Source organism: Vanrija pseudolonga, chromosome 7 (genome assembly GCF_020906515.1).
Source record: "Vanrija pseudolonga chromosome 7, complete sequence".
Lineage (NCBI taxonomy): Eukaryota > Fungi > Basidiomycota > Tremellomycetes > Trichosporonales > Trichosporonaceae > Vanrija > Vanrija pseudolonga.
The window spans coordinates 1,908,783-1,934,806 of NC_085855.1; the positions used below are offsets into that span (position 1 = coordinate 1,908,783).

Below are 26,024 nucleotides of genomic sequence, written 5' to 3' on the forward strand. Positions count from 1 at the left end.
CAACATTTCCACGACTCGGAGCCCCACACGCGCTCGGTCGACCTGAAATTTCGCCCGCCAGCCAACTCAAACTCAACAACAACGACCACCTCTCTCTCTGCATGAACGCAGCGTGGACCGCCCTGCGCCGCCTCGTATCCCCGCCCAGCATGACGTCCTCGCCCTCACTCCGCAACCTCGGCCCGCCCCAGCACAAGGGCATGACGGCGCTCGACAGGTCCAAGTTTGACCTCACGATTCCCGTGCTCGCGGCGCGCGTCAAGGCGAGCGAGATGGGCAGTGTGCGCAAGCACGACTTGTTGAAGGGGTGCGTTGCGCCGTCTCCTCCTCACGCAGGCCAGTGCTAAGCTCCCCAGCCACATCGTCGACATCCCCAAGATCCGCAGCATCACGCCCGACGCCGACCCCGCCCTCCGCCGCCTGCTGCTGCGCGTCGCCAAGCCCGACGACCTGCCGGCCGACACGCGGGCGTACCTCGCCTCGAGCGGGATCACACTCGAGCCGGACGCCGTGACGCTCGGATACGACCACTGGACCGCGAGTGGGTAGAGCTACACAGGTTTCGACAGTCGCGACAGCTAACCCGCCAGGCGAGATCCTCAACGCCGTCATCGAGACCAAGGAGGACGAGGACACGCCGTCGAGCTTCACGCAGACAGGCCACATTGGTAGGTTGTGACGTGTCGCAGGCTCGACGCCGACACTGGTCGCCGCGGTGCTCTCGACCCCGCCCCCGCCCCCCGCACTCGCTGACGCTCGTGCTCGTGCCCAGCCCACGTCAACCTCCGCGAAGAATGGCTGCCGTACAAGGCCATGATCGGACAGGTCATCCTCGACAAGATCCCGTCCATCCGCACCGTCGTCAACAAGCTGAGCGAGATCCACGCAGAGTTCCGATACTTTGACATGGAGGTGATTGCCGGCGAGGCGGATTTCGTCGCGACGACGGTGAGTAGCGACGCGAGGCGACCGCACGTCGCCGGCCGAGCCGACATACCCCTCCCTCCCTTCCCCCTGCCCTAGCTGACCACCCGGCCAGTCGGAATCCGGCTGCACCTTCACTTTTGACTTTGCGCACGTGTACTGGAACTCGCGCCTGCACACCGAGCACGAGCGCCTCATCTCGCTCTTTACGCCGGGCAGCGTAGTGGCGGACGCGATGGCCGGCGTGGGCCCGTTCGCGGTCCCGGCGGCCAAGCGCGGCGCCTACGTGCTCGGCAACGACCTGAACCCCGAGAGCGTGAAGTGGATGCGCGAGAACCGGGTCAAGAATAAAGTGGAGGCACGGCTACGCGTCACCGAGGCCGACGCGCGGCAGTTCATCAACGGCGCGCCGCTCGAGGCTTGGCGGAATCCATTTGTCCGCTCCGAGCCGGTCACCGTTCGGCAGAAGGAGCGCGAGGCTAGACGGAGACGAGAGGCGGCGAAGGAGGCCGGCGTGGAGCTGCCCAAGGAGGAAGTGAAGGTCGACTCGCCGCCAAAGCCCCAGACGGTCGACCACTACGTCATGAACCTCCCCGACTCGGCGCTCGAGTTCCTCGACGCGTACGCTGGCAGCTTTACGCCCTTGCTGTCCGAGCCTGGGTTCGACGCCGCAAGCACAACCCTGCCTTTGATCCACTGCCACTGCTTCACGCGCTTCCTCGACATCGAGGGCGCGACGCGCGACATCAACGAGCGCGCCAGCGCAGCCCTCGGCTACCCCGTCACCACCGACATGGACGGATACCTCCTCCACCCCGTCCGCCGCGTCGCACCAAACAAGGACATGTACTGCCTCACCTTCCGCCTGCCACACGACGTCGCGTACAAGAAGACTGTGTAGAGATGCTACGTCTTGCTACAACGTACATGAGATCTATAGTGTGATGCGGCGAGTAACTCATCCGTTCTAGTGTGTGTGGTGAGGGTGTGGCGGCGTGTGGTGAGGGTGTGGCGGCGTGTGCGCGCTCGCGCCCATCACTGCCCTACTCACCCCCTTCCTACTGCTAACCTGGCCCACCTGACCCTCCCTCGCTGCCTCGTGCACTCGCTGCGTGCTCGTGTCCCCTCCCGCCTACTTCCCCGTCGGAGTCTGTGCACGACTCGCCGCACGGCTAGCAGCACGGGACGCGGCCGGACTCCGTCCAAGGGGTGTGCTGTGTACGCGTTAGCTCCGCCCAGACCCACACACAACACCACCAGTATACTCACATGATACCGCTACCAAACTGAGAGTGAAGCAAACCGCCGGCGAGCGTCATCTGGCCACGCCCAAAGCCGGGTAACAACATGGACCCGTCCCAGCCGTCAAACGCATCTGCCGACATGAACGTGGGCAGGTACTCTGCCCATCCAGACGAGTTTTGCGGCGTCCCAGTCGAAGGGTACGCAGCGTTTAGGGTAGCAGAGGGTGAGCTCTGCACAGACTCGGAGGGGCCAGCGGCGGACGGCAGGATCCTGGGCAGGTCAGCTTTACCGCGCTTCCTTGCATCACCGCAGCCGCTTACATCATGTCGCCCCCTTGAGGGATAAACGCAAACTGAGTCTCGTGCGACAGCATATCCCCTGAAGGCCAGTTGCCCTCGTTAAGCAGTGCCGGGTCAAACACATGCTCCTGCGCAGGAACCGCGTTGCCAGCACCCTTGGGAGTGGGCGAGCCAGCTCGTGACACTGCACGAGACGGGTGCGTCGACCCTCCGTGGCGACGAGCCTCCTTGGTCTTGCGAACAATCTCCCGGATAAATGCAGCATAGATTGCCGGCTGATGCGATGGGTCCATCGCACAGTCCTCGAGAATGTCTGCCACCTCGGTGACAATCTTGAAGATGGACTCTTCGAGTTCGTGGAAGGGGCGGAGCTCAGGCTTGAGCAGCTTGAGGAGAGAGAGCAGCGCATAGCTGCACATGACAAAGTTGGTGTCAGGGAGGTACGGGAGGTAGCCCTTGGGCAAGAAGTGGTCCTTGACCACGTTGCACACTCTTGTGGCGGCCTCGTAGACGTTTGTGAGGAAGAATGAAATGTCAAGCTTTGAGCGCTCGAGGGCGTTCTCGAGGCCAAACGAGTAGAGGACGAGCGACGAGTAGGCGTAGTAGAAGTGCGCACGCGAGGCGTATTCAAACTCGTCGCCATCTTCACTGGTAGGGAAGGGACGGTTCCACTCATTGAGCCACCTCCGCAGCTCCTCGTGCGCCGAGCGGACAATGAGCATATCTGGAGAGTCAGCGACAGGTCAATTGTCCATGAAGCCACTTACAGTCACAGTCCTCACGCAGGCCCGACACCGTCGTGGTCGACGAGTAGATCGAGTCGATGGCACGGCTCATAATCTGCTGCAAGACGACGTAGGCCGCCAGCGCGCGGTCAGTCGCCAGCGAAAACCGCTGCTGGTGCCAGTCGCTCGCGTTGCGAATGATGTAGTCCTCGCGAAGGGTGTATGGCTTGCCCATCTGAGCCGAAATGGAGCGGTCGAGCACGAAGCAGTGCAGCCAGCATCGCTCGCGGTTGATGATCTCGAGGTCACGCTCCTTGCCTTCCCTCGTATCCAAACCCGAGACAATCGACTTGCGGTGCAGGTTGAGATCCGTCGCCATGCGAATGGCCATGCCGAGCATGAGCCAGGTGCGGTCCTGCTCAAAGGTCTTTTCAGGGCCCAAGGTCCAGAGCGACAACAACAAGTACGCCTGGCACACCTCGACGCTCTTGTAGCCTCTTGACGGCACCTCAAACGACAGCCTCTTGGCGTACACTGACAGGTGCTGGTGCAGATCCGGCCGCTTGGTGTAGTATCGTGCCGCAAGTGCACAGATTCTGTTGTGTCAGCGGCGGCGCGTTCATGACGTCAACCTACACAGTGCACAAGAACTGGCTTCGCTGCAGAACGAGCTCCGCCGAATGGAAGTCTTTGTAGATGAGCGGGCAGTGGGGCGCCACTGCAACGTTAGCCCTCGCCTCTCGCACCGCACTCACTGTGCTTGAAGAAGATGCCAAACAGCTCCTCGATCTCCTCGCGTGACAGAATTGTGAGGAGCTCGGGCACACGGTCATCGGTACCGGAACCGGGAGTGAACGCCACAGCACCCGGTTTGAAGTAGTTGGTCGAGGCGACACCAAAGTCTGGGAGCCCCTCGTCGCCACCGCCGCGGACGTCGCTGGTGGCAACGCGCTGGTTGAGGCCGCCGTTCCTGCCGCCTAGACTCAAGGGGGAGGGCCGGATCGGCGCGCTGGTGCCGTTCCGGAAAGAGCTGTGCTTCTTTGACGGGTCGGTGTTTTGGAGGCTTGCCTCGGCGAGCAGACCTAAAGGGGACAGGACATTGTCGGGGAGCGAGTGGAGACGAGGGGAAAGCGGAGGGAGGTGGCCCATGTTGGTCGCCGAGTCCTCACCACCACGGACACTCGACTCGTGGTACGTTCCACGACTCAGTCCTATCGACAGGGTCGGCGCGGCCGAGGGCGAGGCGTGAGATGTGATGAGCTGCAGGACATCGGGATCCGACGTTGTGCCGTGCAACGCGTGCGAGAACGAGCTGAGCGAACCCTGGTCGAGATTGCTGAGTGCCTGCGGTTGTCAGCGATGCCGAGCACAACGTGAAACACTGCGCAACGCACCCCTCCGATCCCCTTTAGCGCAGCTTCCATTTTGGAGATCTTGGCTGCAAGTGCCTCGTTCTTTCGTGTGCTCCTCTTGCCTCGGTTTGATTCCTCGAAGATACACTCGTGACCGCCTGAACGACATCTCTGCGGGGTGTGTCAGCGCTTGTGGATGGAGAGATAAGCGGCGGTGGCCGGGGCTGGGGGGCGAAACCCGCTGACGCCGAGACCGGTGCCGACGCCGATGTATCCAACCCACCTTGCACGGCCCGTTCGGTCCACTCGACTCGTCTGGGATACACCTCATCTTGATCTTTCGGCATCTGCGATGTCAGCCTCGCTCGATCGCTACCTCGCACACGCAAGCACTCACGCAATGCACGCCCTCGAGCCACGGGTCAGCTTGACCTTTGGCTTGCCATCCGGTCCCTTGACAATCTTGCGATTGGGCTTGTTGGCTGCGGCCTTGGTTGCGGCTGGCACCTCGTCCTCGCTGTCGTCATCCTCGTCATCTTCGTCATCGCTATCGCCGCCCTTGTCATTGGATGTGCTCGTGCGAGGGCGCTTGTTGTCGCCCGCCTGTGATCCACCGCCGCCTCCAAACGAAGCAGAGCCCGAGAATGATCCCCGGTGGTCTTGCAGGGACGAGGAAGGAAAGGAAGACGCCATCGTCGAGTAGGCCGAGGCGTACGGGTGTGTGTTCATCGCGTGGTCGCTTGCAAGCACTGCCGTGTGATGCTGCTGCGCCGGCAGATGGATGCAGGGGGATGGGGGTTGTTGGAGAAGCTGGAGCTCCGTGCTAGGGTGTTGAGATGGATGGGTATCGAGTCGCGAGCCTTTTGATGGTAGGGCTTGTGATGTGGCTGGCTGCCTTGCCTTTTGTTGTTAGGGTCGTGTGAGGAGAATGGCGGGGTAGAGAGAGGAGGAGAGAGAGGTGGGGGGGTATGGAGAAGGAGGAGGATGGGAGACGGGGAAGATGTGATTGTTTGAGTTGGAGGAAGGTGGCAGTTGGTAGGTTGTGGGTGGTGGTGCGGGTGGTAGTGGTGGTGGTGGTGGTGGTGGTGGTGGTGGGTCGGCAAAGTGAGCCGGAAGGGGGGGGAGGGGGGCAGGAGGGCTTGTTGGTTCCGCGGGTGGAATCAAGCAGTAGCCTATTGCTGGCACTGGCTTTTCCGATGACAACCACCACCCAGTCCAGCCAGCCAGCCAGCCAGGCAGACGACCTCCCTCATACATCCACCCTCGCTTGGTATTTCCTAGTCGCTGCATCTTCACCCATAAACCGGTACCCTTTCACCTTTTCCCTCCCCCCTGCCCTCTCCCTCTTTGCTCGCTTCTTTGCATGCACCACGCTGTACCTCTTTCAAACCACCTCGGCGAATGTGCGGCTCTGGGTGGCGGCAGCAGCGGCTCAATGTGTGGGGCTTCCTCGTCCTTGCCGCAAGAACGGCACCGCGCTGGGCCACCTTTTCCAGACCTCCCACTTTTCCACCCTCCGCGGGTTTGCGCCCGCGCGCGGCCGCGCGCCCAAATAGCCACGTGGCCACCGGCGGCATCGGTGCATCGGGTATTTACGGCAGAACGGGCTCCAAGGATTTCGGGGAGATGTAGCCGAGTGAATACAATCCATCCATTCCAACAACAACAAAGTGTGACGGCGGAGCTACAACAAAAGGCCCTTCCGGCCGATCCCACGCTCCAGCGCGATCTCGACCTCTTGCCGCCAGTCACGCAGCGCAATGTCAGCCAGTCGCCGGTCGTACACCCCACGCGACATGCGTGCGAACCGAGCGGGCCGCGTCTGCGTCGAGAGCGCCTTGCGTATGGCGCCGACAAAGTCGTCGTACACTGCCCGCTCGGCCTGGTACACCCATGGCTCGGGCATCCCCTTCATCGTGATGTGCTGGCCGTCGTCCCAGCGTGACATGTTGCGCCGCTGCTCCTTGTCTCCCTCAAATTCCCAGTCCAGGATCGCGTGCTGCAGTCAGGTCAGAGGAGCCACACGAACGCCTACTCACCGGATTGATGAACGCCACACCCATCGCCAGGGCCCGGTATGGCGTCGGCGAGTTGACTGGCGGCCCGATTCCCAGTAGCCCCTTGCAGTTCTTGAGCTCTTGGTCAAACTCGTCGGGCGATTTGCGACCAACGTTGCGAATGACGCTAGGCACATCGTCCATCTTATCTTGTCCCGCGTCCTCAACACGGATCGAGCCGACAAACTCGAACCCTTCAAACTCTTTGCTCAGTTCTTCGTGTGCCGCGGTGTAGAATGCCGGTGGCCAGGCGGGGTAGCTTGTATAGTAGCGGGGAAACTTGCCCAATACCCAGATGCGATTTGGCCTCTCGGACCACGGCACGACTTCAAAGTCGTCGGGCATATCGAGATCCCAACCGACATATGTCGACGCGTCTTGTGCCGACCAGCCACTAGTTGGAGGCTGACCTGCATGTCAGAAATGCTCTCGGCGTAGACTCACCTGGCAAGTCGCCCTCGCTTGACCACACACGCAGGTTGTCAAACTCGGTGTGTATCACTGCCGTGTCTCCCCTCCACTCGATTGTCAGGTTCTTGGCCATATCCGGTTCGGCACTTGCGCGCCAAGTCGCAGGGCCGACAATCGTGTCCATCTCGGAAGGCGAGTACTCGAACTGGAACCACTGGGCGTGTGAGCTGTGTCTCGAGCACCTCGCACCTTCCAGGCTGGGACGCCGTCCGGCAGTTGCTCCGACTTGACGATATCGCCGAACACGCCGCGCCCATCCTGCGGCTGCCCGCCGTCGCCCAGGATCCAGACGATGTTCTCGCCGACTTCGCGATACAGGTCAAGCAGGAAATCTGGTGTCAACATTTGTGCAACGCCGTCACCTACGGTGATCTTGCGGACCGGCGTTGATGAGGGTGAAGCCTGACCGCTCGAACGAGTCCCTCTGTACGTCAGATCGCTCTCGTCTAACGGAAGGACCCACCATGGCCTGGCACCACACCTGTTCGCCGCCAGGAATGGCATCGCGCTCCGCGAGGGCCCAGTGACAGAAGTTGCTCGCGAAGACGACGATCTGGTGTGAGCTCAGGCTCATCCGACGAGAAGCTCACCTTGTCCGCGTTGGGGTGACAATCGCCGCGCGCGAGGCACGCTGTGAGCTGCCGCAGCTTTGCATGCGCGATCCACTTGTATCGCCCCTGCTCGTCGTTCCAGATTTGCTTCGGGGCGCTCGTGAGGTGTTGAAGAGCGTGGGAGTGCCCCTCTCCGCTGGTGAGCGGGGTTGCCGAGAAGTCCAAGCTGCTTCTCAGCACCCTTCCGACCGTATACACCGCTGCGAGGATGAGCAGGGCGTAGGCGAGCCGGCGGATGCTCCCCACCATTGTTGTGGATATAAGTGCGTATCTGAGAACGCTTGAATGCTGTTGTGACTGGTGTGAGTACGAACGCGCCGAGGCCGAAATAAGATCGGCACTAGGAATTGAATAGCACTAGATTGCCACAACTCCGCTGAATAGACCCCTAATCGGCTGCTCGCGGGTCTAGTCTGTGTCGCCTTGTTTCAGTATCGCCTCGAGCTACAAAGCGTCATGTCTACCATTATCGCTCTCCTGCTCGCATCTGTGCAGCCACCACCACGGCCACTGCCACCCCCGCCCCGGGCCGTCGCCGTCGCCGCCGCATCCGTGTCCGATTTCCGCCCGCTCGGATCGCCACTAGATAACCACCATCAAATTCATATTACGTAAAGTCTCCCAATTGCTTATTTGTGTGCCTTTCGGCTTTGAAAGTCCGACCTTTTGCAGTGACGACGAGTGTTGCGATGGCGTCAGTCGTTGCTTCAAGTACGCGCGCGCGCAACCTCGTGCAACGTCAACTTTCTCTCTTACTCATCCCCTTGAAACGACTGCAACAGCATCGCCTCACTGTCTCGACACTGTGCTGGCAGACTCTGAGTGACGAGTAAAGCACCGCCCAGCCCTCGCCTCACCCTCACTCCGGCACATCGGACAACAACACAAATGCTGAGCGCGACCTGGCGGGTCGCGGCTCGGCCAGCCCTCGGGGCCGCCGTGAACGCGCGCGCTGGCCCCCCACGCGCTGCCTACGGGGTCCGCTCGCTCACAACCCGCCCGCGATGGCCATTACAACGGGTACCTCCGACATCACCTTTCCCCGCGCCCACGCGACCACTAGCCGTGTCGCCGAAGCACGCCATCGCCACCCGTGCGTTCGTGTCGTCGGCGCGGAGGGCTAGCCCTCCGGCGGACAAGGCGCCAGTCGTGGACTCCAAAGCCCCGACAGCTGCAGCTGCTGCTGGGAGTGGCGGCGCCGCTACACCCGCCAAGAGCGCGACCCTCAATGTCGACGTCGCGACGCCTACCGTGTCCGAGAAGGCGCAGAGCAAGACAGACTGGACGATCCTGAAAAAGCTTGCGAGCAATGTCTGGCCCAAGGGCAACACGGGTGTCAAGATCCGCGTGGTTACGGCCCTGTTGCTGCTCGTGGCCGGCAAGGTCCTCAATGTGCAGGTGCCGTTCTTCTTCAAGGCCATTGTCGACGGGCTGAATGTGCCGATCACGGAGCACACGACGGTGTGGGTGCTGGCTGGAACGGCGATCGCCGGCTGTGAGTTGCGCAAGATAGAAGTGACAGCAAGGCTGACGACACCAGACGGACTTGCGCGTATCGGAGCAACAGCCTTCGGCGAACTCCGCAACGCCATCTTCGCAACAGTGGCACAAGGCACGATCCGCAAGGTCGCCCGCGAGACGTTTGGCCACCTCCTCAACATGGACATGAAGTTCCATCTCGAGCGTCAGACGGGCGGTCTGACGCGTGCGATTGACCGCGGTACCAAGTGGGTACAAGGCTCAGCTTGAACTAACCACCAGGGGCATCTCGTTCATCCTCTCGTCGATCGTGTTCCACGTCTTCCCGACCGTGCTGGAGATCTCGATGGTGTGCGGTATTCTGGTGAGTTGTGCGATATGGGCTACGCTGACGTTCAGTCGTACAAGTTTGGATGGGACTTTGCCGGCGTCGCTGCTGCCACTATGATTCTCTACACCTGGTTCACGGTTCAGACGACTGCCTGGAGGTGAGGTTGGCCCCCCTTGGCACGAAGCTAACCTCCCAGGACAAAGTTCCGCAAGCAGGCCAACGCGGCCGACAACAAGGGCGCAACGGTCGCTGTCGACTCGCTGATCAACTATGAGGCTGTCAAGGTAGGTGACGACCAGCTCTTCCGACGCACACCTACTCACCATCGCCGCAGACCTTCAACAACGAAAAGTATGAGCTCAAGCAGTACGATGCCACACTCAAGACGTACGAAAGCGCTTCAATCAAGATCGCCACGTCGCTCGCATTCCTCAACTCGGGCCAAAACATGATCTTCTCTACGGCCCTTACCACCATGATGCTACTTGGTGCCCAGGGAATCATCAACGGTGGGTGAAAGGTTGTTCCCGGTGTTGACGCCAGGCACCATGACTGTGGGCGACCTCGTCCTCATCAACCAGCTCGTGTTCCAGCTGTCGCTCCCTCTCAACTTCCTCGGATCGGTGTATCGCGAGCTGCGCCAGAGCCTGATCGACCTCGAGGTCATGTTCAACCTCCAGTCAATCAACCCTGTCATTGCTGAGAAGCCTGCCGCCAAGCCGCTGCAGCTCAAGGGCGGCGAGATCAAGTTTGACAATGTCAACTTTGCGTATCACCCCGACCGGCCGATTCTGCAGAACCTGAGCCTGACCATCCCCGCGGGGAAGAAGGTCGCGCTCGTCGGCCCCTCGGGCTGCGGCAAGTCGACCGTCTTCAGGCTCCTGTTCCGCTTCTACGACTCTCAGAGCGGCCACATCTACGTTGACGGCCAGGACATCAAGGACGTGCAGCTCGAGTCGCTGCGCAAGGCCATCGGTGTTGTGCCTCAGGACACGCCGCTGTTCCACGCCGACATCATGCACAACATTCGCTACGGCAACCTCGAGGCCACCGATGACCAGGTGTACGAGGTGGCGCGCAAGGCGCAGCTGGACAAGACGATCGCCAAGCTCCCAGACGGATACCACACCAAGGTCGGTGAGCGTGGCCTGATGATCTCTGGTGGCGAGAAGCAGCGTATCGCTGTTGCTCGTCTGCTGCTCAAGGACCCTCCCATCAACTTCTTTGACGAGGCGACGTCTGCACTCGACGTGTACACCGAGACGGAGCTCATGAGAAATATCAACGCGACGCTGGTGGACGGTACCAAGACTAGCGTGTTCATCGCGCATCGCCTGCGCACCATCTCGGACGCCGACCTCATTATTGTGCTCCAGGACGGCCGCCTCGCCGAGCAGGGCACGCACGACGAGCTCCTCCAGAACGTCGGCGGCGTGTACTGGAACCTGTGGCAGGCGCAGCTCACCGAGACGGTCAAGGAGGCTGTCGACGAGCGAATGGAGCGCGAGATTGACGACTTTGAGGGCAAGGGCGAGGCGGCCGGCAAGAAGAAGTAACGCAGTGATGAGCAGTATATTGGGCATTATGCATAGAGCATTGGTTGGCAGGTGGCACGAGTCTAGTGAGCCGGCAACCCTCGGCATGTGCCACCCACGACCGGCCTATCAAAAGTGGAGGTGCATTTTCCCAGTCGTCATCAGGAAACGGGCGACGACGACGTTGCAACAACAACCCACACCATGACGGCGCAACAGCGACTACTACGACCCCTCTCGGCGGGACTACGCTCGGCGCGCCCGCGCGCGCTGCACACCTCTGTGCGGCGGCTGGCCCCCCAGCGCCCACCGCCACCGACGCGGCTCGAGCCGCTCCGCATGCCGGCCGACATGCCGCGCGAGGACTATGCCGCGCCGGCGGCGTACACGCTGTCCCTCATGGGCCGGGTGATCAAGTACCTCGTCGTCGGCGGGGCGACTCTTGCCGTCATCGCAATCGCGAGCTACGAGGGAACACACCTGTACGTCGAGCACGTTGTGCTCGCTGCGCCGTCGCGCTCGGCCGACGACGAGGCGTACGGCTGGGCGGACGAGAACCAGGGCTGGACTGGCGGACAGCGGGGCGGCACCGACCCCGCGCTCGGGTTTCGCGCGCGGCACGCGCTCCGAGCCGCGTGGATCGCGTGGGAGTGGGGCGCGGGCGACACGGCCAGCACGATCGCGAAGGCGGCGGGCCACTACGCGGGGAACAACTCGATCCACCCCGAGATCCGCCGCCCGTCGACGCCGAGCGGCAGCGTGAATACCGTCGACCGCGGGTATCAGCTCGCCGACGAGTACATCGAGGCTGCGATCGCTGCTGCGCGGCGCAGGGGGTTCGCGTTCCCGCCCGAGCTGGACCCCACGCGGCCTGCCGGCCCGCCGGCGGTCAACCCGCACGACGACCTCGTGCCGAGCTCGCACGCCGACGCGACCGCCCTCGACCTGCTCATGCTCAAGGCGGGTGTCCTCGAGCGCATCGGCACGCGCGACGCAGTCTCCCACGCACGGGAGGTGTACGAGCAGGTGCTCGCTGCGCGCTTGGGGGAAAAGCACGACCTGCCCGTGCCCAAGGCGCGGCTGATGCGCCTCGCCCACAAGCTCGGCGACCTCGCCCAGCGGCACGGCGACGCGGCCGAGGCCGAGGCGTGGTGGGCCTGGGGGCTCGCGCGCGCCGGGCTCGACCTGCCGCAGATCAAGGCGAGCGTGCCGGCTTCGTCGTCGGGGGGCTCGTGGTGGTGGCCTTTCGGCGGGTCCAAGGCGGCCGCAGCGGAGGCAGCGGCCCCGCAGCACCCCTTGCACACTGCCCTCCCTCCGCCGGTCCTCCGCGCCGCGACCAACCTCCTCATCTCGGCGTCGGCGGCCGACGCGCAGACCGCCACGCCTGCTGGGCTCGACGCCGCGGCCGCCGTCCAGGCGCTCGCGCTCTCCCTCCTCCCGCACCCTAAGAGCGTGGCGATCCCAGCCACGTCTACTGGGCCCACCGTGCTCCAGGAGACGTGGGAGCAGCAGCGTGCCGCCCTGGTCACGCTGCACAAGGCGAGCGTGTCGCATGCGCGCAAGGACGCGTCTGCCGACCCGCTCGAGCTGGCCTCGTCCGCTGCCGACGCGGCCGAGGCGGTGCTGTCGACGCTCACGCCGAGCCTGCCCAGCGCTTTCACGAGCCCGTCCTCCAACCCGCTTGCGCAGCCTTCAAAGCGCCTGCTACGCGACACGCTGAGTACGGCCGCCGAGGCGAGCTTCACGCGCGCAGTGCTGCTCGAGCGCCGCGCCAACCTCGTCACGAGCCGGGACGACAAGATCCACTGCCTCGAGCACGCGGGCGAGGCGTACGAGCGCGCGATGAGCCTTGCTGCCGCTGAGAACGGGACTACGGACGCCAAGAGCAAGAAGGAGGAGGACGCGGTCGGGCGCGGCGAGGACTGGACGCGTTTCTGGACTGGATACGTGCGCGCCAATGAGAAGATCATGAAGATTGTCTCGGAGGACGAGGACAAGAAGGGGAAGGGGAAGGAGGTGAAGAAGACGGAGAAGGGCAAGGAGGAGAAGACGGGCAAGGAGGACAAGAAGTAGTGTAGCTATAGCATGCACGTTGGTGACCACTCTCATGGAGGGACATGTGCGTCTCGGGCATTCGGCCATGGGTAAAGGGAGCACTGCAAGATTGCACAACGCAGCGAAGTCTGCCTCGGCACACGCCTGGCCCATGGTCGTCGCCAGCGCTCACAACAAACAAGGTCGCGAGCAACGCGCCAAACGGTCCCGCGCTCCAGTCCAGTCGCATCCACTCCTCTCAACCAGTTCCAGTCTCCAAAAGTCAGTACGTTGACCAGTCAGTCTCCTTCGTCCCCCAGCCTCTCCAGCCGTACCCCGGCCCAGCCCAGCCCAGCCTTCCCCCCTACGCTTCCGACGCTTCCGCTAGCCAATGCTCATCCTGCATGTGAATGATGGTACACCGCGTCGTACATGACCATTAATGAATGGACATCTTATGCCGAGGCCTTGGCCTTGCGGGCGGCGGCGACGGCCTTCTGCGAGCCCTGGGCGGCGAACTTGGCGTTGCGGCGGAACTGCACGAGCGAGCGGAGGGCGAGGCGGGCGCGTGTGTGTGCGTGCGAGATGGAAAAAGTCAAGAGGGACAGAGGGGGAGGGGAGGTGTCGATACCGGTGCGAGTGGGTAAAGACGAGCAGCAGCGGCCGCAGCAGAAAAACGACACAACGACACCATGGCGAGCGCAAGGAGGAACACCCGTCAGCGCGACGTCCTCACACACACACCATCACGACCACCCACCTTGGGGTCGACACCCTTGAGCGACTTGTACTTCTGGGTCTGGACCTTGGTGATACCGTTACGGTGCGCTGTGGGGGGTTAGTATGCTGTGTCGTTGTCGTGCTTGCGGCGGCGATGGCGGCGGCGTGGGCCTTCCTCCCCTCCCTCTCTCCCTTCTCCTCCCCATGCTCTCCCCCCGTCGTCCCTCCCAGCCCAAGCCCACGCCATCCCAAGCCCGCAAAATCGTCGAAGCTCACCCTTCTTGGTCTGGTTGTGGCTGGGTTCATTAGCTCTGTTCCGCGCTCCTCGCTGCGCTCGTCGCGCGCTTCGCACTCACGCGGTGTGGTTCTTGGACTTGGCCATTTTGGATGATTTTTACGCGTTGATGGCTAAGAGGTTGGCCAGGTTGTGCGTTGGTGTTGAGATTGCAGCAGCAGCAGGCGGCGAGGGAGCGACTGGCAGCGAGCGAGCGAGGACGGACACTGCTGCCACTGGCGCTGGGCGGGCAGAGCGAGCACCCACCGCACAACCAGCCTGGCGCACGAGCAACCACTGCACCCAGCGTTACGAGGCTCGACGGGATCAAATAGTTTGTTCGAATTACCACGTGCTGCGGCATTATGAATGAAGCGGACTTATGCTGTGTGGCGACACCACGTGGTGGGATTATCTGAACCTCCCAGATAGGGCCAACCTCGATGAGGCACCTCGTCATGCAGACAGGCGCCGCCAAGTCCTCGCGCGATCGCTACGCTCCCGCACTATCATCACATCCATGCTGCTATGCAAATACATATACCTCGCTTCTTCTCTCCACCACGCGCGCACGCTTAGTTGTACTGGGCATACAGCGCAGTACTCGAGAACTTTGTGCCCTGGCGAATGACCTTCTCGACGGCGTCGAGGAAGTCGCGCTCAGTGGCAACCTTTCGGCGCGCACGGATGGCAAACATGCCTGCCTCGGTGGCAACCGACTTGAGCTCGGCACCGGTGGCGTTGGGGCACAGGCGGGCAATGAGGTCGTAACGGATGTCGCGCTCAACCGACATGCTCTTGCCGTGAATGCGCAGAATGTGGGCACGTCCCTCAACGTCCGGCAGGCTGAACTCGACCTTACGGTCCAGTCGTCCGGGACGGAGAAGGGCAGGGTCGAGAGTGTCGGGACGGTTGGTAGCCATGATGACCTTGATGTTACCACGCGCGTCGAAACCGTCGAGCTGGTTGATAAGCTCGAGCATGGTACGCTGCACTTCGTTGTCGCCACCAGCACCGTCGTCGAAACGCGCTCCTCCGATAGCGTCCACTTCGTCAAAGAAGATGATACACGCCTTCTTGGAGCGGGCCATCTCGAACAGCTCGCGGACCATGCGGGCACCTTCACCAATGTACTTCTGCACAAGCTCGGATCCAATGACTGGGGCGTCAGCTGGCTCTACAGGTTTGGGGCAGCAGACTTACCTCGGATGAAGGTAGAGTCAGTTCGGTTGGCGACGGCACGAGCACACAGCGTCTTGCCGGTTCCGGGAGGGCCGTAAAGCAGCACACCCTTGGGTGGCTCGATACCGAGGTTGGCAAAGCGCTCAGGCTGGGTGTGGGTTAGTAGGTAGACACACCGGTCAGCCATCTGAACTCACTTCCAAGAGAGGCAGCTCCACAACCTCACGCAGCTTCTCAATCTGCTCCTTGCAGCCACCAACGTCGGCGTACGTGACCGATGGCCTCTCCTCGACCTGCATCATCGTGACCGAGGGGTCGATCTTGGGGGGAAGGGGGATAAGGATCTTGTAGTTTGTCCGGTCGACACCAACGCGCATGCCCTCCTCGATATCGGTAGGCGAGACGTGCTCGCCAAGGCCGACGACAAACTTGGCGACCTGCTTGATGGAGATGACATAGCGGTCACCGTCGGGGTTGCCCGCGCCGGCTCCATCCTGGGGGTTGAGGGGCTGGTCCGCGGGAAGGGGGTTGGCTGTGGCGTCGTCAGCTCAGCTGCACATCCTGTGTCCATGAGCACAATACCCACCAGCACGGATAATAGTCTGGCAACGCGCAACCTGCAGAGGGTGCTCTCCCTGCCTCGCGCTGTCGGCGGGAATGTCCCACAGGTTGGCCGACGCGAGACCAGTGTCCGACTCCTTGACGCCCATCTTCTCGTCGACGCGCTTCTGGATCTCCTTGAGCTCGCCCTCGATCTTCTTGAGCGAGAGGGAGTAGGGTCCTTGTCCATAGGTCTTCAGGATCTGGATGTCGGACTCGTCGAGGGCTGACAGTGTCAGCTCCAACACTCCTGGCCACAACACGCTGCGAGCTCCACTCACCGACAATCTTCTCCTCCTTCTCGTCGTGCTTGCGCTCATCTAACCCGTGTCAGCATGGTTGCTCTCAGTGTCGTTGTTGCTGCTTACACTTCTCCCAATCCCTGTGTCGTCAGTGTCTGGTCATTCGTCATCTGCTGCTCCCCACTCACTCCTTGGGCGGCATGTTGGCTTGCTGTTCTAGTGGTTTGCTCTGTTTCGCTTGTCGTAGTCTATGTTCGTCGTTTCTGAGTGTTCTAACGTGTAGAGTGTAGAGTCAAACGAGCAAGAGTGATGATTGATGATTGATGATGATGACCACCTCTGTCCTTCCCTTCTAGCAGCACCGACGACGATTACAAGTCGCCAGGAGTGACGCCGTATGTCGCGTCACCCACGTGGCAATTTGATTCCGTCGGGAAGTGACCAGCGACTGTCTTCCTTTTGGGCGCGTCACGGTCAGGCGCGATGGCATTTGGGCCATTTGGGGTGGAGGTCAATCTGGAACAACGACACTGTGCTTTATCGTCTCACCATCACCTTTACAACAACGCTGCCTGGGCAATGGCCTGCAAAGTACCCGTTCAGACATCCTACCCTCGCGGTGGGGTGTCAGAGGGGTCAGCCTTTGTAGACCAAATCTCGGGGGCACCACTCAGGATATACCTAGACTCAACACTACCAGACCATCTGGACCTGTGCAAGATCTTGACCGTGAGTCGCGTCATCGACTGGCATTGACTGACGGGTCCCAGAGCCTAGGCGGGGAAATTACAGCAGCAGGGGACAATGACACGCACCTCTTCGTCCTCGATCCCTCCAGTCGACAAATGATCAACGCCTTCTGTCACCCGGCATGGTTGCCGATCCCCGCCAAAGATCGGCTTATCGCGGCTATCGAGCGCGGCGAAGGCAGCTCACGCGAGTTCTGGAAGAAGAACGTCATCCTCTCGTCAGCTTGGATTCGCAAGTGCCATGAAGCGGGGCGGTTCATTGTGAGTCTAGCTCTCGGCCTGTGCGCTAACATCAAGGGCGAGGAACAGGAATGGAGCGGCATGCGGCAAGCCGGCCCGCCGGTCGACGCGCAGCTGTTCAACCTCTGGGAGTTTGGCACAGACGAAGAGCACAACGCTTCGGCCGCTTGGACATGTGCCGACTGCAACCGCCAGTGCCTCGACCGATGGGACCTCGAGTTCCACCTGTCGAAGAGCAGCTGCGAGCCAAAAACCATGCACTCCATTGCCCAAAGACCAACGGCCCCACGCTGGCGCTTCATGCCCGACTTTCCGCCAGAGCCATCACCGCCTCCAGTTCCTTCGGCCATCGTGCTTCAGCCGCCGACAAGTCCGGTCCAACCCGATCAAGACGAGTTAATGGACGATGACGACGTCAAACCTGGCCCAGGACAGCTTCCTTCATCCCAGCAGTCAGAAGACATGGATATCGATACCCCAACGGCGTCCCAGGTTCCGCAGCAGGCGGCCTTGCAGCCCACAAGAACCTACCAATTGGACGAAGACATGGATATCGAAACGCCAACGCCGACACCTACGCCGCGAAGAGCCACTCCACCAGCTGTGGCATCGGGATCCACACAGGCTGTACTGGCAACCCCGGGGGCAGCTCTCCTAGAAGCCAGCATCGACCTGTCCACAATACCCAGCGTGTCAAATTTATCCAACATGTTCCCGTTCCTCCTCGACGTAAACGTCTGGTTCTACAGCGAGTTCTCGCAGCACACTCAAACGGTCGTCGGCGATGCCGTGAAGGCGGTTGGCGGCATTGTCACCACCGGCGATGACTGGGGACACGCGACCCACCTTCTCTTCCCAGAAGACACAGACGAGTTCTTAAACGAGACCTTCATGGACAGCTTGGCCGAGGCCTGCGCCATGGAAGGAAAGTGGTGCGTCGACATCGAATGGGTCGTCCAATGCCTCAAGGCCAAGGAGCACCTTCCAGAAGGAAACTTCGCGGTCACCAGGCATAAGCCGCGGGGTGTCGGGGGCGTGCCCGAGCAGTCTCCTGCCCCCGTAGCGCCAACAGACACGCCGCGGCGTGCAGCTCGATTGAGCGAAAAGGGGAAGGAAGTTGCCTCAAGCACTCCCACAAGTTCGTTCGCCGCCGGGGCCAACACGGCACCGACTCTACAGTGGACGTCAAGTGCAACCGGGACGCCGAGTCTGCGTTGGACAAGTAGTGCGACCGGGGCGAACTCTACACCCGTTTCACAATATCGCCGCTCAAGCGCCACGGGTTCCAATACTCTGCCGCTCTCACAAGTTGGCCCGAAAGGAGTAACATCTACGCCTACTCCACAAACTGAAACCAGGAGAACCAGTGGGGTCACCGCTACGCCACAAACTCGAACAAAAATCACTGGTGCCAACTTGATCCCCGTTGCGCAAAATCGGCCCAATGATGCCTCTGGCAGTAACAACCCCGGGACTGGCCATACCACGGCGGTCAACCCGCCCGCCCCGCCGCCTAAGCTCTCCAAGAAAGAGCGAAAGCGTCAAAGGAAATTGGTGAACGGGGCGCCTAATCCGCATCGGAAGTCCTATAGCGATTTTTCGCAGTATGGACCGTGGGCGCCCTGCCATCTCTCACTAATCATTGGAGCGGAGAAACGAAAACTTCTTGACTCGGGGGACCCATGCATGTATCTTGCAAGAAAGGTAGGTAAACTAGGCCCTAGGTGTCTTTGGTACGCCCACTCATCCATCACAGTACGGGCACTCATCAGTTGAGTGGAAGAATCTCCTCGGGCATTGGGAGAAGAAGACGGGTCCCTTCTCAGGATTCAAGTACAAAGTCCCCTCGGAGGAGGAGGTGGGGCAAAGGAAGACTTGTCGCATCCCACCGGTTGTCATTGCCATTATTGCGTCTCAATACCACGGCCCGAACGGCAACAGACCTGCAAAGCAGCATGCCAATGCGGTGCAGCACCTGGCCAAAATCGTAAGCTTGCTCGCAGGCGGAGGGTTACTGACTTTCTCACAGCACCCAGAGTACACGGAGATGGAATGGAAGCGGGTTATGAAATTTTGGAGACTCAGGAAGGGCATGTTTGACCGAGCCAAGGGCTTCTGGTCGCCTGACATGACGCGAAAACAGGTAGAGCAACTCTTCTCGTGCGAGTCTAGGCAGACCGCGGAAGACGCTCCCAGCGTTATCGGTGAAGTCGAGCCTTTCCACGACTCGGACGCCGACGACGTGTCCAGCAACGGGTCATCCAACAGTGGGGACAACAGCCACGGCAGTGGGTCATCCAACAGTGGAAACAGCGATAGTGGCGGAGGGCCACCGTCGCCTGTCATACCCGCCACTCGCAATAGTCCGCCCAACTCCGCCAATAACGTTGGCTGGGTCAAGGTTCCCGCTCGAGTGCAAGCGGCGCGCGCTGTTGTGCCGGCCAAGCGTCCCAGTCCGAATGTCGAGCCGAATCTGGCTGTTCCCAAAAGGACCAACCTCTACTCTCCGTTCGATGGGGAGGAGCGTCGGCTGATGGCTGTCTACATGATGAGCCGCCTTCCAACCCCCACGGGCTGTTCCCCGAACGACTGGGCCGATTTTGCAGATATCAACCCTCACCGACCGGCACAAGTATGGGCACAGCACTTTCGAGCTACGGAAGGCGTCATTCGCAGTCTTCTCAAGAAAATGCTTGCCGCCGGTGGCAGTGCCGTACCAGCACAGGCTGCCGTACCAGCAGCACAGGCAACATCGCCTGTGCCCACCGCCACACCGGCGTCTTTTGCCGAGGGAGCACCAGTGCCTGCGAGGGTCACCCGTGCGCTGGCTGCATCAGCGACCCCGCCAGTAGTCGCTACCCCACCTGTGGTGGCAAACAGCGCACCGACCAGGCGCTCGAGTCGGTCAACGCCGCAGTCCGCTGCGTCTAGTTCGCAGCCCTCGCCAACGCCACAGCTGGGGGTCACGCCCAAGCCTCGTGCAACGGCATCCCAGCCACCTCCTGCCTCACAGCCTACTCCACGTCGTGGTCGAAGCGCAGCCGAGGCCATTGTCATTGATGACGACGACAGTGGGACGCGTCGCCGTACTCGCCGCACCCGGGGCGACATCAACAATCCTGTCATCATCGACTAGGTGGCGTTTGGCGACGCGTCGCCCTTTCTCCTTTCCGCTTATTGCAAATACACTGTACCCATACCATCACCCAACCCGTCTAGTATCTTGTTCTGCACAGAGCATTGTGTGTGTATGCATAAGGCTGTATCCTGTGTGTGTAAGAGTGTATCGTGGCCGTAATGTCGTGATTGTGTGTAGCACATAGACGTCGGAACTGAGCGGACTTGGGTATTTTTGCCACCCAACCCACTGTCGACTGCACGGACAGGCACGAGCCAAAGCCAAGTCTAAAAACCCTGACCCGGCGACCAATTGTGCAAGATACCCGATGGGTAGTATGCATTTCCGTCCATTTCCCTTGGCTGCAGACTCTCTGCCCCGCGCATCGCCGCCGCCGCCTCCGCCTCCGCCGCCGCCTCTGCCGCTTTCCGTTTCTTGGCCCTTCGCCCCCTCGCTCTGTTACGTCGTCGTCGCTCGTTTGTCCGCCGCTCGTGCCGTTGCCGCAAGCCTGTTGCCGCAAATCTCTAACAAGCAGCAACCAACGAGATTCAAGCCTTGAACCCGACCCCGCGCCGCCCACACTGGCCACAACCCTGGCATTCCTCCCCACTACTCAACTGCAACTGCAACCTTCCCTTTCCTTCATCCGCAACCACACACCATCACTTGGCCATCACCAACACCACACCCACGCCGCCCACAGTCACGACAACGCACACGCCATCGAGCACTCCCTGCACGTCCACGCCCACTTACCCCGCAGCATCCATCCGTGAGTGCACACCCACACACAAAGAACCCAGGCCCTAGCGTCAAACACGCTGGGGCTCCGAGCACTGCAATTGGAGTCCCCTCGCGTTTCCAGCGTGCCGTTCCACAAGGCCGCCGCGCAAAACAACAACACGAACCCACCCGAAGCACAGAAAAGGACCACTTGCTCACACACCCTCGCCACAGGATGCTGCAGGGCTCCCAGTCAAACCAGTCTCCATCGGCCAGTCCAGCGGCTGCATTCCTAAGATCCCTCGGCGGCGGCGGCAGCGTCAGCGGTCCCACCCCTCACCCACGCTCCTTTAGCGTTTCCTCTGCGCCTGATGCTGAGCACGATGCGGGCGCGCCGGCGACCGACCTGCGCCGCGCGCGCAGCATGAAGACGCCCGCCACCCGCGCGTTCGACGGCATGGCCGGCCTGTCCAGCTTCACGGCCGCCGGGTCGGGCCTCGCGTCGTCGCCGTCGTCAGAGACCGCTGACGCTGTGCCGGCGCTCCCGGCGATCGCGCGCCACCCCCTCTTTGCGCACTACGCCCAGATGCCTGCGCCGCCGTCTGCCGCGTCGCTCGAGAACCCGTTCTCGCCCATTTCGTCGGACGGCCAGGACGAGGACATGCCCCCGAGTCCCGTCGAGAGCGCGCTCTCCTCTGGCGCGTTCTCGCCCGCGTCGGCGTTCCTCTCGCACTTCTCGAGCAGGAGCAGCATGGCCGCCGTGGAGAAGATCACGCCAGACGCACAAGGTGCCCGCGTGCTCAACTACACGCTGGGCAAGATTATCGGCCGCGGCGGGTTCTCGACCGTGCGCCAGGCGATCCACGTCGAGACGGGCGAGATCTTTGCGTGCAAGATTGTCAAGCGCGACGATCTGAGCGACGAGTCGGGGTCGGTCGAGCGCTTCGAGGACGAGATCCGCATCTGGAAGAGCATGCCCGGCCACCCTGCCCTGTTACCGCTTCTCGAAATGCACAGGACGAGCTTTGCCACCTTCCTCGTCATGCCGTACCTGTCGGGAGGGAGCCTGCTCGACGTGCTCCGGCTCGAGGGCGGTGGCGAGAACACGGCGCGCAAGTGGTTCCCTGGAGTGGTGGCCGGCGTCGCCGCCATGCACGAGGGCTTCCAGGATTTCGAGGGCAGCATGCTGCACGGCGACCTGAAGCTCGACAACTTCATCGTCGACCAGAACGGCGCGGTCAAGCTCGGGGACTTTGGGATGGCGCAGAAGATCGTTCCCGGCGGCCAGCCTGTGGCGACTATCCCCCCCTCACTCAGCCCACAGGCACACCTCCCGGGTCACTTGCAGCCGAGGCCAAGGATGAGTTCGGCACCGACGCCAATGCCGGTACCCGGCTCCCAGGCCTACCACGAGCAGCACAACAAGCATCACCAGCATCATCATCACCATCACCACCACCACCATCACTCCCACCACAGACACCATGACGAAGAGGAGGAGCTCGTTCCGCACCCCTCACAGCCCTTCCCGTCAGCGTCGCTCCCGTACGCGCCACCCGAGCTCCTGAGAGCACCACCATCACAGCCTACACTGGCTCAGGATATCTGGTCGACTGGAATCATCCTGCACGCGTTGCTGGTTGGCAGACTCCCCTTTGTCGACTCCTTTGACCCGCGCCTGCAGATGAAGATCCTCAGGGGACAGTTCGACGAGCCGACATTCGTCGGCCAAGAATGGCTCGAAGTCCTCCACGGCACGATGGACCGGAACCCGGCCACTCGGTGGGACATTAAGCGCGTGCGCGAGTCGGACGCAGTCGTCGGCTGGCGTGAGGTCAAGACGAGGCTCAAGAGCCGCAGCAGGTCACGAGCTCGCCACAGACTCAGCGGGCACGAGTCGGGGCTCGACCTCGGTATCAGAGAGAGGTCAAACGAGAGGCACCAGCACCCCGACGGCATCCCCATTCCCATGGGACGGAGAGGAAGGTCACGCTCGCGCCTCGCAGCCGACAGCATGGGCCACCACCGCGGCAGCTCGTTCCCTCGTGTCGCCTCGGCAGAGTTTTACACGGCCGAGATTGAGCGCCCCAACAGTCTTCTCGAACGCCCGACAAGCCTGCACATCGTCACCCAGCCGATTGACCATGAGCGGTCTAGGTCGGCGAGCAGGAACCGGGCGCCGGGCACACCAGGGTCTGCCAGGCCGGTGCTGTCTCTCAACACTGACAACCTGTTGACTCCGCACCTGGCGACCAAGAACGGCACGTCGTCTCCCGACGACAAGCTTGTCTCGGACCTCGAAGGCGTGCAGATCACACGCGGGCGATCGACGCAGCGTGGCGGTAACGGCGCTGTCGGCCGGTCGCCGTCGGCGTCGTCACTCTTCGTCCCCGACTTAACGTTAGTCACTGGGCGTCCGACCAACCGCTCGCCAAGCGTAGGGCGGCAGCCAGGCATGGAAGACGTGCGGCCGTCGCGCTCGCGTACGCGGTGGTCCGACGTCGCGGCAGGCAGCGGCCCACCCTCGGCGTCCCTCCCGTCGTCGAGAAGCGGATCAAACCAGCGCGGTTCGCCCGGCTGGCAAGCCAACACCAACGACTCGACCCCCACCAGCCGCCCACCGACCCTTGGCTTCGAGCTCGAGGCCGTCGACGAGGAGGAGCGCGGTCGTCGTGGCCGCTCACCGGCGACCAGGGGCCGGCAACCGCAAGTGTTTGCGCGGAGCAAGAGCCGTGGGCCTAAACAACCCGAGTAGAGTGGCGGGCAGGCGTGCGTCGCTGAGCGAGGCTTTCGATACCCCGTGTCGTTAAGATGTCGCTTTCTCGGAATAAAATCGTAGCGTCTGATCCAGACACCAGACATCAAATGTGGCAGCATATCATGCAAATGTCTTAGCAAAGCACGCCGGGGCCAGTGTTGTAAGTTGTAACGCTGCTAAACCTTAAACTCTTCTATGAGTTGCACCCAATCGTCCTTCGTTTGAGTTGCTGCGACATCCTGCTTCTTGCTCTTCCAGATGCGTCCACATGGTGGGCAAGAATCCAGGCCAGGCTATTAGTAGCAAGTGATCAAGCAGTAGAACGTTGAGCCGGCGAGTTGACGTCAATGTGGTGCCACCGTCATCAGATTAGATTGCATCTACAACTTGGTACCGGTCTAGCCTGCCGCCTACTCTCCTGTTCCCGATCCGAGCGTATCCTCGTTGTTCAGAAGGCTAGGGGTCAGTCATGCCCACACGCGACAACTCACTTGAACTCCTTCATCAAGGCACACTCGCCGCCGTTCTCGAGATCAATGTTGTACGCCTGGAACACGCCATCGGCGCTGATCACCATGACCTGGGGCAGGGTGCTGCTCATGGCGACGACGGTGCGCACGCCCGTCTGCTGGGGACGCAGCTTGATGTGGGCAAAGTCACGCTGCGGCTCCCACATCTCTGTGACGCCTTTGGGGAGGTATGTGCCCACCCCACCGAGGAGGCTCTTGCCGAAATGGTATGAGCGGCGACGGAGAGACGACGCGGCGGTATGGGTGGAAGGTAATCCCAGATGCGGGGCCGAGGAGGGTGGCGAGCTCGGCGTTTCCGACGGCGTCGGGCTGTCGAACCCTCCCGAGCTTGCGCTCGGGGGCGGCGACTCGTCGCCACCACCGCTGGCACCGTTCCCGCTCTTCCGGTTGGTCAGCTTGTAGATGTGGATTGTCGAGGTGTCGGACGACACGGCGAGGAGCGTGGACGCGAGGTTGAAGTTCATGCTGAAGATGTGTGCCGACGACGTGCCGCGACGGAACTGCCACAGTTTCTTGGCGTCGGGCACCGAGAAGACACGCACGACAGTCCCCTTGTCGCTCGCCGTGGCCAGCATCGTGCCCGTCGAGTTGAGGCTCAGCGCGGCAATTGGCGTCTTGTGCGCCTGGATCACGTTGACAGCGGACAGGTTGAGCGTGTCAAAGATGAGCACGTCACCCGTTGTCGGCGCCGGAGCAGCTGGCGGCACGCCAGATGACACCGAGGCGGACGACGTCGACGGCGCAGGAGACGGATACGCGAGGTATGAGTGTTCGCTCGACGACGAGAGAGCGCACACGGCGTTGGGGTTCGGCCCCGTCTCGATCGTGTGTAGCAGCTTCATTGTCGAGATGTCGTAGATGTAGATCTCGTTCTCGAGCACCACAATCAGCCGCTTGCGGTTCATCTTGACGGCCAAAACCGACGACGGGAAGATGAGCTCGCAGATGGTTGATTGGCGCTGGTATCATCAGCCATCATGGCCTTAGCCATCCCACCCACCTTGGTGTTGACAATCTGGAGCTTCTTGGGCGAGTTGCTCGCCTGCTGGTCGGGCGCGCCGACAAGCGCTACCAGCGACGTGCAGAACAGCATCTCGACGACGCCCGTCGCGCCCTGGTCATCTGTGGGAGGGTGGTAAGCTCGGCGCGTGGCCTCTCGCGGTGTCCGCACCCCACCACGCTGGCGGCGCCGCGGGCTCGCCCCAGCGGTGCTGCTGTGCGGCCGGCTCGCGGCGCGGCGGAGACCACCGACACCCACTCTTGGAATGGACCTTGCCGAATGGGTCGCAGTTGAGGATCGTGTACCCCTTCTTGTGCCCGACTGCGATGCACGAGAAGTCCTGGTTGAAGTTGCAGCACTGGGGCGTTAGCGGCGCCAGTCGCAGCGGGCAGGCTTACCAGTAGGTCGGGGTGCCGCTTGCCGCTCGGGGCCATGGCTGCAGCTGCTTGCTGGGAAGGGTGGACGAGGAGGCGAGAGGGGTGGGTTACAGACGCCGGCGGAGGAGAACGATGACGCGGTGACTCGGAGATGGTGTGGGCGCGGCTTGGCGGCGGCGTGGGGCAGAGTCGGGGTGAGTCGGTGGTGCTGAGACGGGCTGGGGCGTGCTTCTGGAGGCAAGCTCGTGAATGATGCAGTTGCTAGAGGTACGATTTGATGATTAAAGGATGATGATTGAGTGAGTGCGATGAGGAGAGTGGTCTAGTAGTGTGTGCTGCACCAGTCGTCGTTTCAGTCACGGCGTCATTGATGCCGCCCGCGCCGGAACACTCCACGGCCCACACACCCACCACCAAGTGGCAAATCCGAAACCCCCCTCCCACTTCG

At 61.8% G+C, this 26,024-nt stretch overlaps 11 protein-coding genes across 12 annotated transcripts; 6 read left to right on the forward strand and 5 right to left on the reverse strand.

Moving 5' to 3' along the window:
• Positions 1-86: 86 nt before the first annotated feature.
• On the forward strand, positions 87-1,825 carry TRM5 (tRNA (guanine(37)-N1)-methyltransferase; the record flags this gene model as incomplete). Its single annotated transcript, XM_062776170.1, has 5 exons — positions 87-307; positions 357-541; positions 591-668; positions 773-948; positions 1,040-1,825. Exons 1-5 carry the CDS (start codon positions 102-104, stop codon positions 1,823-1,825), a joined length of 1,431 nt encoding a protein of 476 aa, XP_062632154.1. The 5' UTR covers positions 87-101.
• A 71-nt stretch (positions 1,826-1,896) lies between these two features.
• On the reverse strand, positions 1,897-5,551 carry priB_15 (Protein priB). Its single transcript, XM_062776171.1, has 9 exons — positions 4,943-5,551; positions 4,829-4,892; positions 4,588-4,716; positions 3,949-4,537; positions 3,830-3,911; positions 3,236-3,789; positions 2,490-3,192; positions 2,194-2,439; positions 1,897-2,138 (listed from the first exon to the last, which is right to left on the reverse strand). Exons 1-9 carry the CDS (start codon positions 5,272-5,274, stop codon positions 2,057-2,059), a joined length of 2,781 nt encoding a protein of 926 aa, XP_062632155.1. The 5' UTR covers positions 5,275-5,551; the 3' UTR covers positions 1,897-2,056.
• A 557-nt stretch (positions 5,552-6,108) lies between these two features.
• On the reverse strand, positions 6,109-7,941 carry Mgat5b_1 (Alpha-1,6-mannosylglycoprotein 6-beta-N-acetylglucosaminyltransferase B). Of its 2 annotated transcripts, XM_062776172.1 has the most exons (7): positions 7,664-7,941; positions 7,537-7,626; positions 7,440-7,497; positions 7,263-7,405; positions 7,047-7,227; positions 6,585-7,012; positions 6,109-6,544 (listed from the first exon to the last, which is right to left on the reverse strand). In XM_062776172.1, the coding sequence occupies exons 1-7, from the start codon at positions 7,931-7,933 to the stop codon at positions 6,230-6,232; spliced, it is 1,485 nt and encodes a 494-aa protein (XP_062632156.1). In that variant the 5' UTR covers positions 7,934-7,941; the 3' UTR covers positions 6,109-6,229. The 2 variants fall into 2 exon arrangements, with proteins under 2 accessions (XP_062632156.1, XP_062632157.1); XM_062776173.1 differs by having other exon boundaries at positions 7,440-7,626.
• A 500-nt stretch (positions 7,942-8,441) lies between these two features.
• On the forward strand, positions 8,442-11,100 carry ATM1 (Iron-sulfur clusters transporter ATM1, mitochondrial). Its single transcript, XM_062776174.1, has 7 exons — positions 8,442-9,179; positions 9,225-9,411; positions 9,446-9,527; positions 9,563-9,651; positions 9,691-9,778; positions 9,829-10,003; positions 10,038-11,100. Exons 1-7 carry the CDS (start codon positions 8,573-8,575, stop codon positions 11,048-11,050), a joined length of 2,241 nt encoding a protein of 746 aa, XP_062632158.1. The 5' UTR covers positions 8,442-8,572; the 3' UTR covers positions 11,051-11,100.
• A 133-nt stretch (positions 11,101-11,233) lies between these two features.
• On the forward strand, positions 11,234-13,102 carry LOC62_07G009621 (uncharacterized protein; the record flags this gene model as incomplete). The annotated part of the gene is made up of 1 exon (XM_062776175.1): positions 11,234-13,102. One exon carries the CDS (start codon positions 11,234-11,236, stop codon positions 13,100-13,102), a length of 1,869 nt encoding a protein of 622 aa, XP_062632159.1.
• A 345-nt stretch (positions 13,103-13,447) lies between these two features.
• On the reverse strand, positions 13,448-14,241 carry RPL29 (60S ribosomal protein L29). The gene is made up of 4 exons (XM_062776176.1): positions 14,140-14,241; positions 14,060-14,079; positions 13,824-13,891; positions 13,448-13,599 (listed from the first exon to the last, which is right to left on the reverse strand). The coding sequence occupies exons 1-4, from the start codon at positions 14,163-14,165 to the stop codon at positions 13,519-13,521; spliced, it is 195 nt and encodes a 64-aa protein (XP_062632160.1). The 5' UTR covers positions 14,166-14,241; the 3' UTR covers positions 13,448-13,518.
• Positions 14,242-14,632: 391 nt separating this feature from the next.
• On the reverse strand, positions 14,633-16,410 carry RPT1 (26S proteasome regulatory subunit 7; the record flags this gene model as incomplete). The annotated part of the gene is made up of 7 exons (XM_062776177.1): positions 16,270-16,410; positions 16,208-16,221; positions 16,121-16,159; positions 15,826-16,065; positions 15,437-15,771; positions 15,261-15,387; positions 14,633-15,216 (listed from the first exon to the last, which is right to left on the reverse strand). Exons 1-7 carry the CDS (start codon positions 16,281-16,283, stop codon positions 14,633-14,635), a joined length of 1,353 nt encoding a protein of 450 aa, XP_062632161.1. The 5' UTR covers positions 16,284-16,410.
• A 516-nt stretch (positions 16,411-16,926) lies between these two features.
• Positions 16,927-18,296, forward strand: LOC62_07G009624 (uncharacterized protein; the record flags this gene model as incomplete). Its single annotated transcript, XM_062776178.1, has 3 exons — positions 16,927-17,091; positions 17,185-18,208; positions 18,250-18,296. The coding sequence occupies 3 exons, from the start codon at positions 16,927-16,929 to the stop codon at positions 18,294-18,296; spliced, it is 1,236 nt and encodes a 411-aa protein (XP_062632162.1).
• A 419-nt stretch (positions 18,297-18,715) lies between these two features.
• LOC62_07G009625 (uncharacterized protein) lies at positions 18,716-19,604 on the forward strand (the record flags this gene model as incomplete). The annotated part of the gene is made up of 4 exons (XM_062776179.1): positions 18,716-18,774; positions 18,827-19,057; positions 19,100-19,358; positions 19,525-19,604. Exons 1-4 carry the CDS (start codon positions 18,757-18,759, stop codon positions 19,602-19,604), a joined length of 588 nt encoding a protein of 195 aa, XP_062632163.1. The 5' UTR covers positions 18,716-18,756.
• Positions 19,605-20,694: 1,090 nt separating this feature from the next.
• Positions 20,695-23,806, forward strand: TSSK4 (Testis-specific serine/threonine-protein kinase 4). The gene is made up of 2 exons (XM_062776180.1): positions 20,695-20,960; positions 21,146-23,806. Exon 2 carries the CDS (start codon positions 21,147-21,149, stop codon positions 23,664-23,666), a length of 2,520 nt encoding a protein of 839 aa, XP_062632164.1. The 5' UTR covers positions 20,695-20,960; position 21,146; the 3' UTR covers positions 23,667-23,806.
• Positions 23,807-24,030: 224 nt separating this feature from the next.
• ATG18 (Autophagy-related protein 18) lies at positions 24,031-25,887 on the reverse strand. Its single transcript, XM_062776181.1, has 5 exons — positions 25,598-25,887; positions 25,458-25,557; positions 25,200-25,321; positions 24,161-25,158; positions 24,031-24,125 (listed from the first exon to the last, which is right to left on the reverse strand). The coding sequence occupies exons 1-5, from the start codon at positions 25,631-25,633 to the stop codon at positions 24,080-24,082; spliced, it is 1,302 nt and encodes a 433-aa protein (XP_062632165.1). The 5' UTR covers positions 25,634-25,887; the 3' UTR covers positions 24,031-24,079.
• Between the last annotated feature and the right edge of the window lie 137 nt (positions 25,888-26,024).

Excerpts from the sequence above, each read along its gene's own strand:
- priB_15 (XM_062776171.1), bottom strand. The coding sequence starts at position 5,274 with ATGAACACACACCCGTACGCCTCGGCCTACTCGACGATGGCGTCTTCC. Across the intron at positions 3,912-3,948 it reads TGGCATCTTCTTCAAGCACA|TGGCGCCCCACTGCCCGCTC; the intron begins GTGAGTGCGGTG and ends CTAACGTTGCAG. Across the intron at positions 2,440-2,489 it reads CCTCAAGGGGGCGACATGAT|GATCCTGCCGTCCGCCGCTG; the intron begins GTAAGCGGCTGC and ends TGACCTGCCCAG.
- Mgat5b_1 (XM_062776173.1), bottom strand. The coding sequence starts at position 7,933 with ATGGTGGGGAGCATCCGCCGGCTCGCCTACGCCCTGCTCATCCTCGCA. Across the intron at positions 7,406-7,439 it reads CGCCGGTCCGCAAGATCACC|ATTTCCTGCTTGACCTGTAT; the intron begins GTAGGTGACGGC and ends TGTTGACACCAG. Across the intron at positions 6,545-6,584 it reads GTGTGGCGTTCATCAATCCG|CACGCGATCCTGGACTGGGA; the intron begins GTGAGTAGGCGT and ends ACCTGACTGCAG.
- ATM1 (XM_062776174.1), top strand. The coding sequence starts at position 8,573 with ATGCTGAGCGCGACCTGGCGGGTCGCGGCTCGGCCAGCCCTCGGGGCC. Across the intron at positions 9,412-9,445 it reads GCGATTGACCGCGGTACCAA|GGGCATCTCGTTCATCCTCT; the intron begins GTGGGTACAAGG and ends ACTAACCACCAG. Across the intron at positions 9,528-9,562 it reads CGATGGTGTGCGGTATTCTG|TCGTACAAGTTTGGATGGGA; the intron begins GTGAGTTGTGCG and ends GCTGACGTTCAG.
- RPL29 (XM_062776176.1), bottom strand. The coding sequence starts at position 14,165 with ATGGCCAAGTCCAAGAACCACACCGC. Across the intron at positions 13,892-14,059 it reads CCACAACCAGACCAAGAAGG|CGCACCGTAACGGTATCACC; the intron begins GTGAGCTTCGAC and ends AACCCCCCACAG. Across the intron at positions 13,600-13,823 it reads TCAAGGGTGTCGACCCCAAG|TTCCGCCGCAACGCCAAGTT; the intron begins GTGGGTGGTCGT and ends TCGCTCGTGCAG.
- TSSK4 (XM_062776180.1), top strand. The coding sequence starts at position 21,147 with ATGCTGCAGGGCTCCCAGTCAAACCAGTCTCCATCGGCCAGTCCAGCG.
- ATG18 (XM_062776181.1), bottom strand. The coding sequence starts at position 25,633 with ATGGCCCCGAGCGGCAAGCGGCACCCCGACCTACTG. Across the intron at positions 25,159-25,199 it reads TCCAGATTGTCAACACCAAG|CGCCAATCAACCATCTGCGA; the intron begins GTGGGTGGGATG and ends TGATGATACCAG. Across the intron at positions 24,126-24,160 it reads GCCTTGATGAAGGAGTTCAA|CCTTCTGAACAACGAGGATA; the intron begins GTGAGTTGTCGC and ends ACTGACCCCTAG.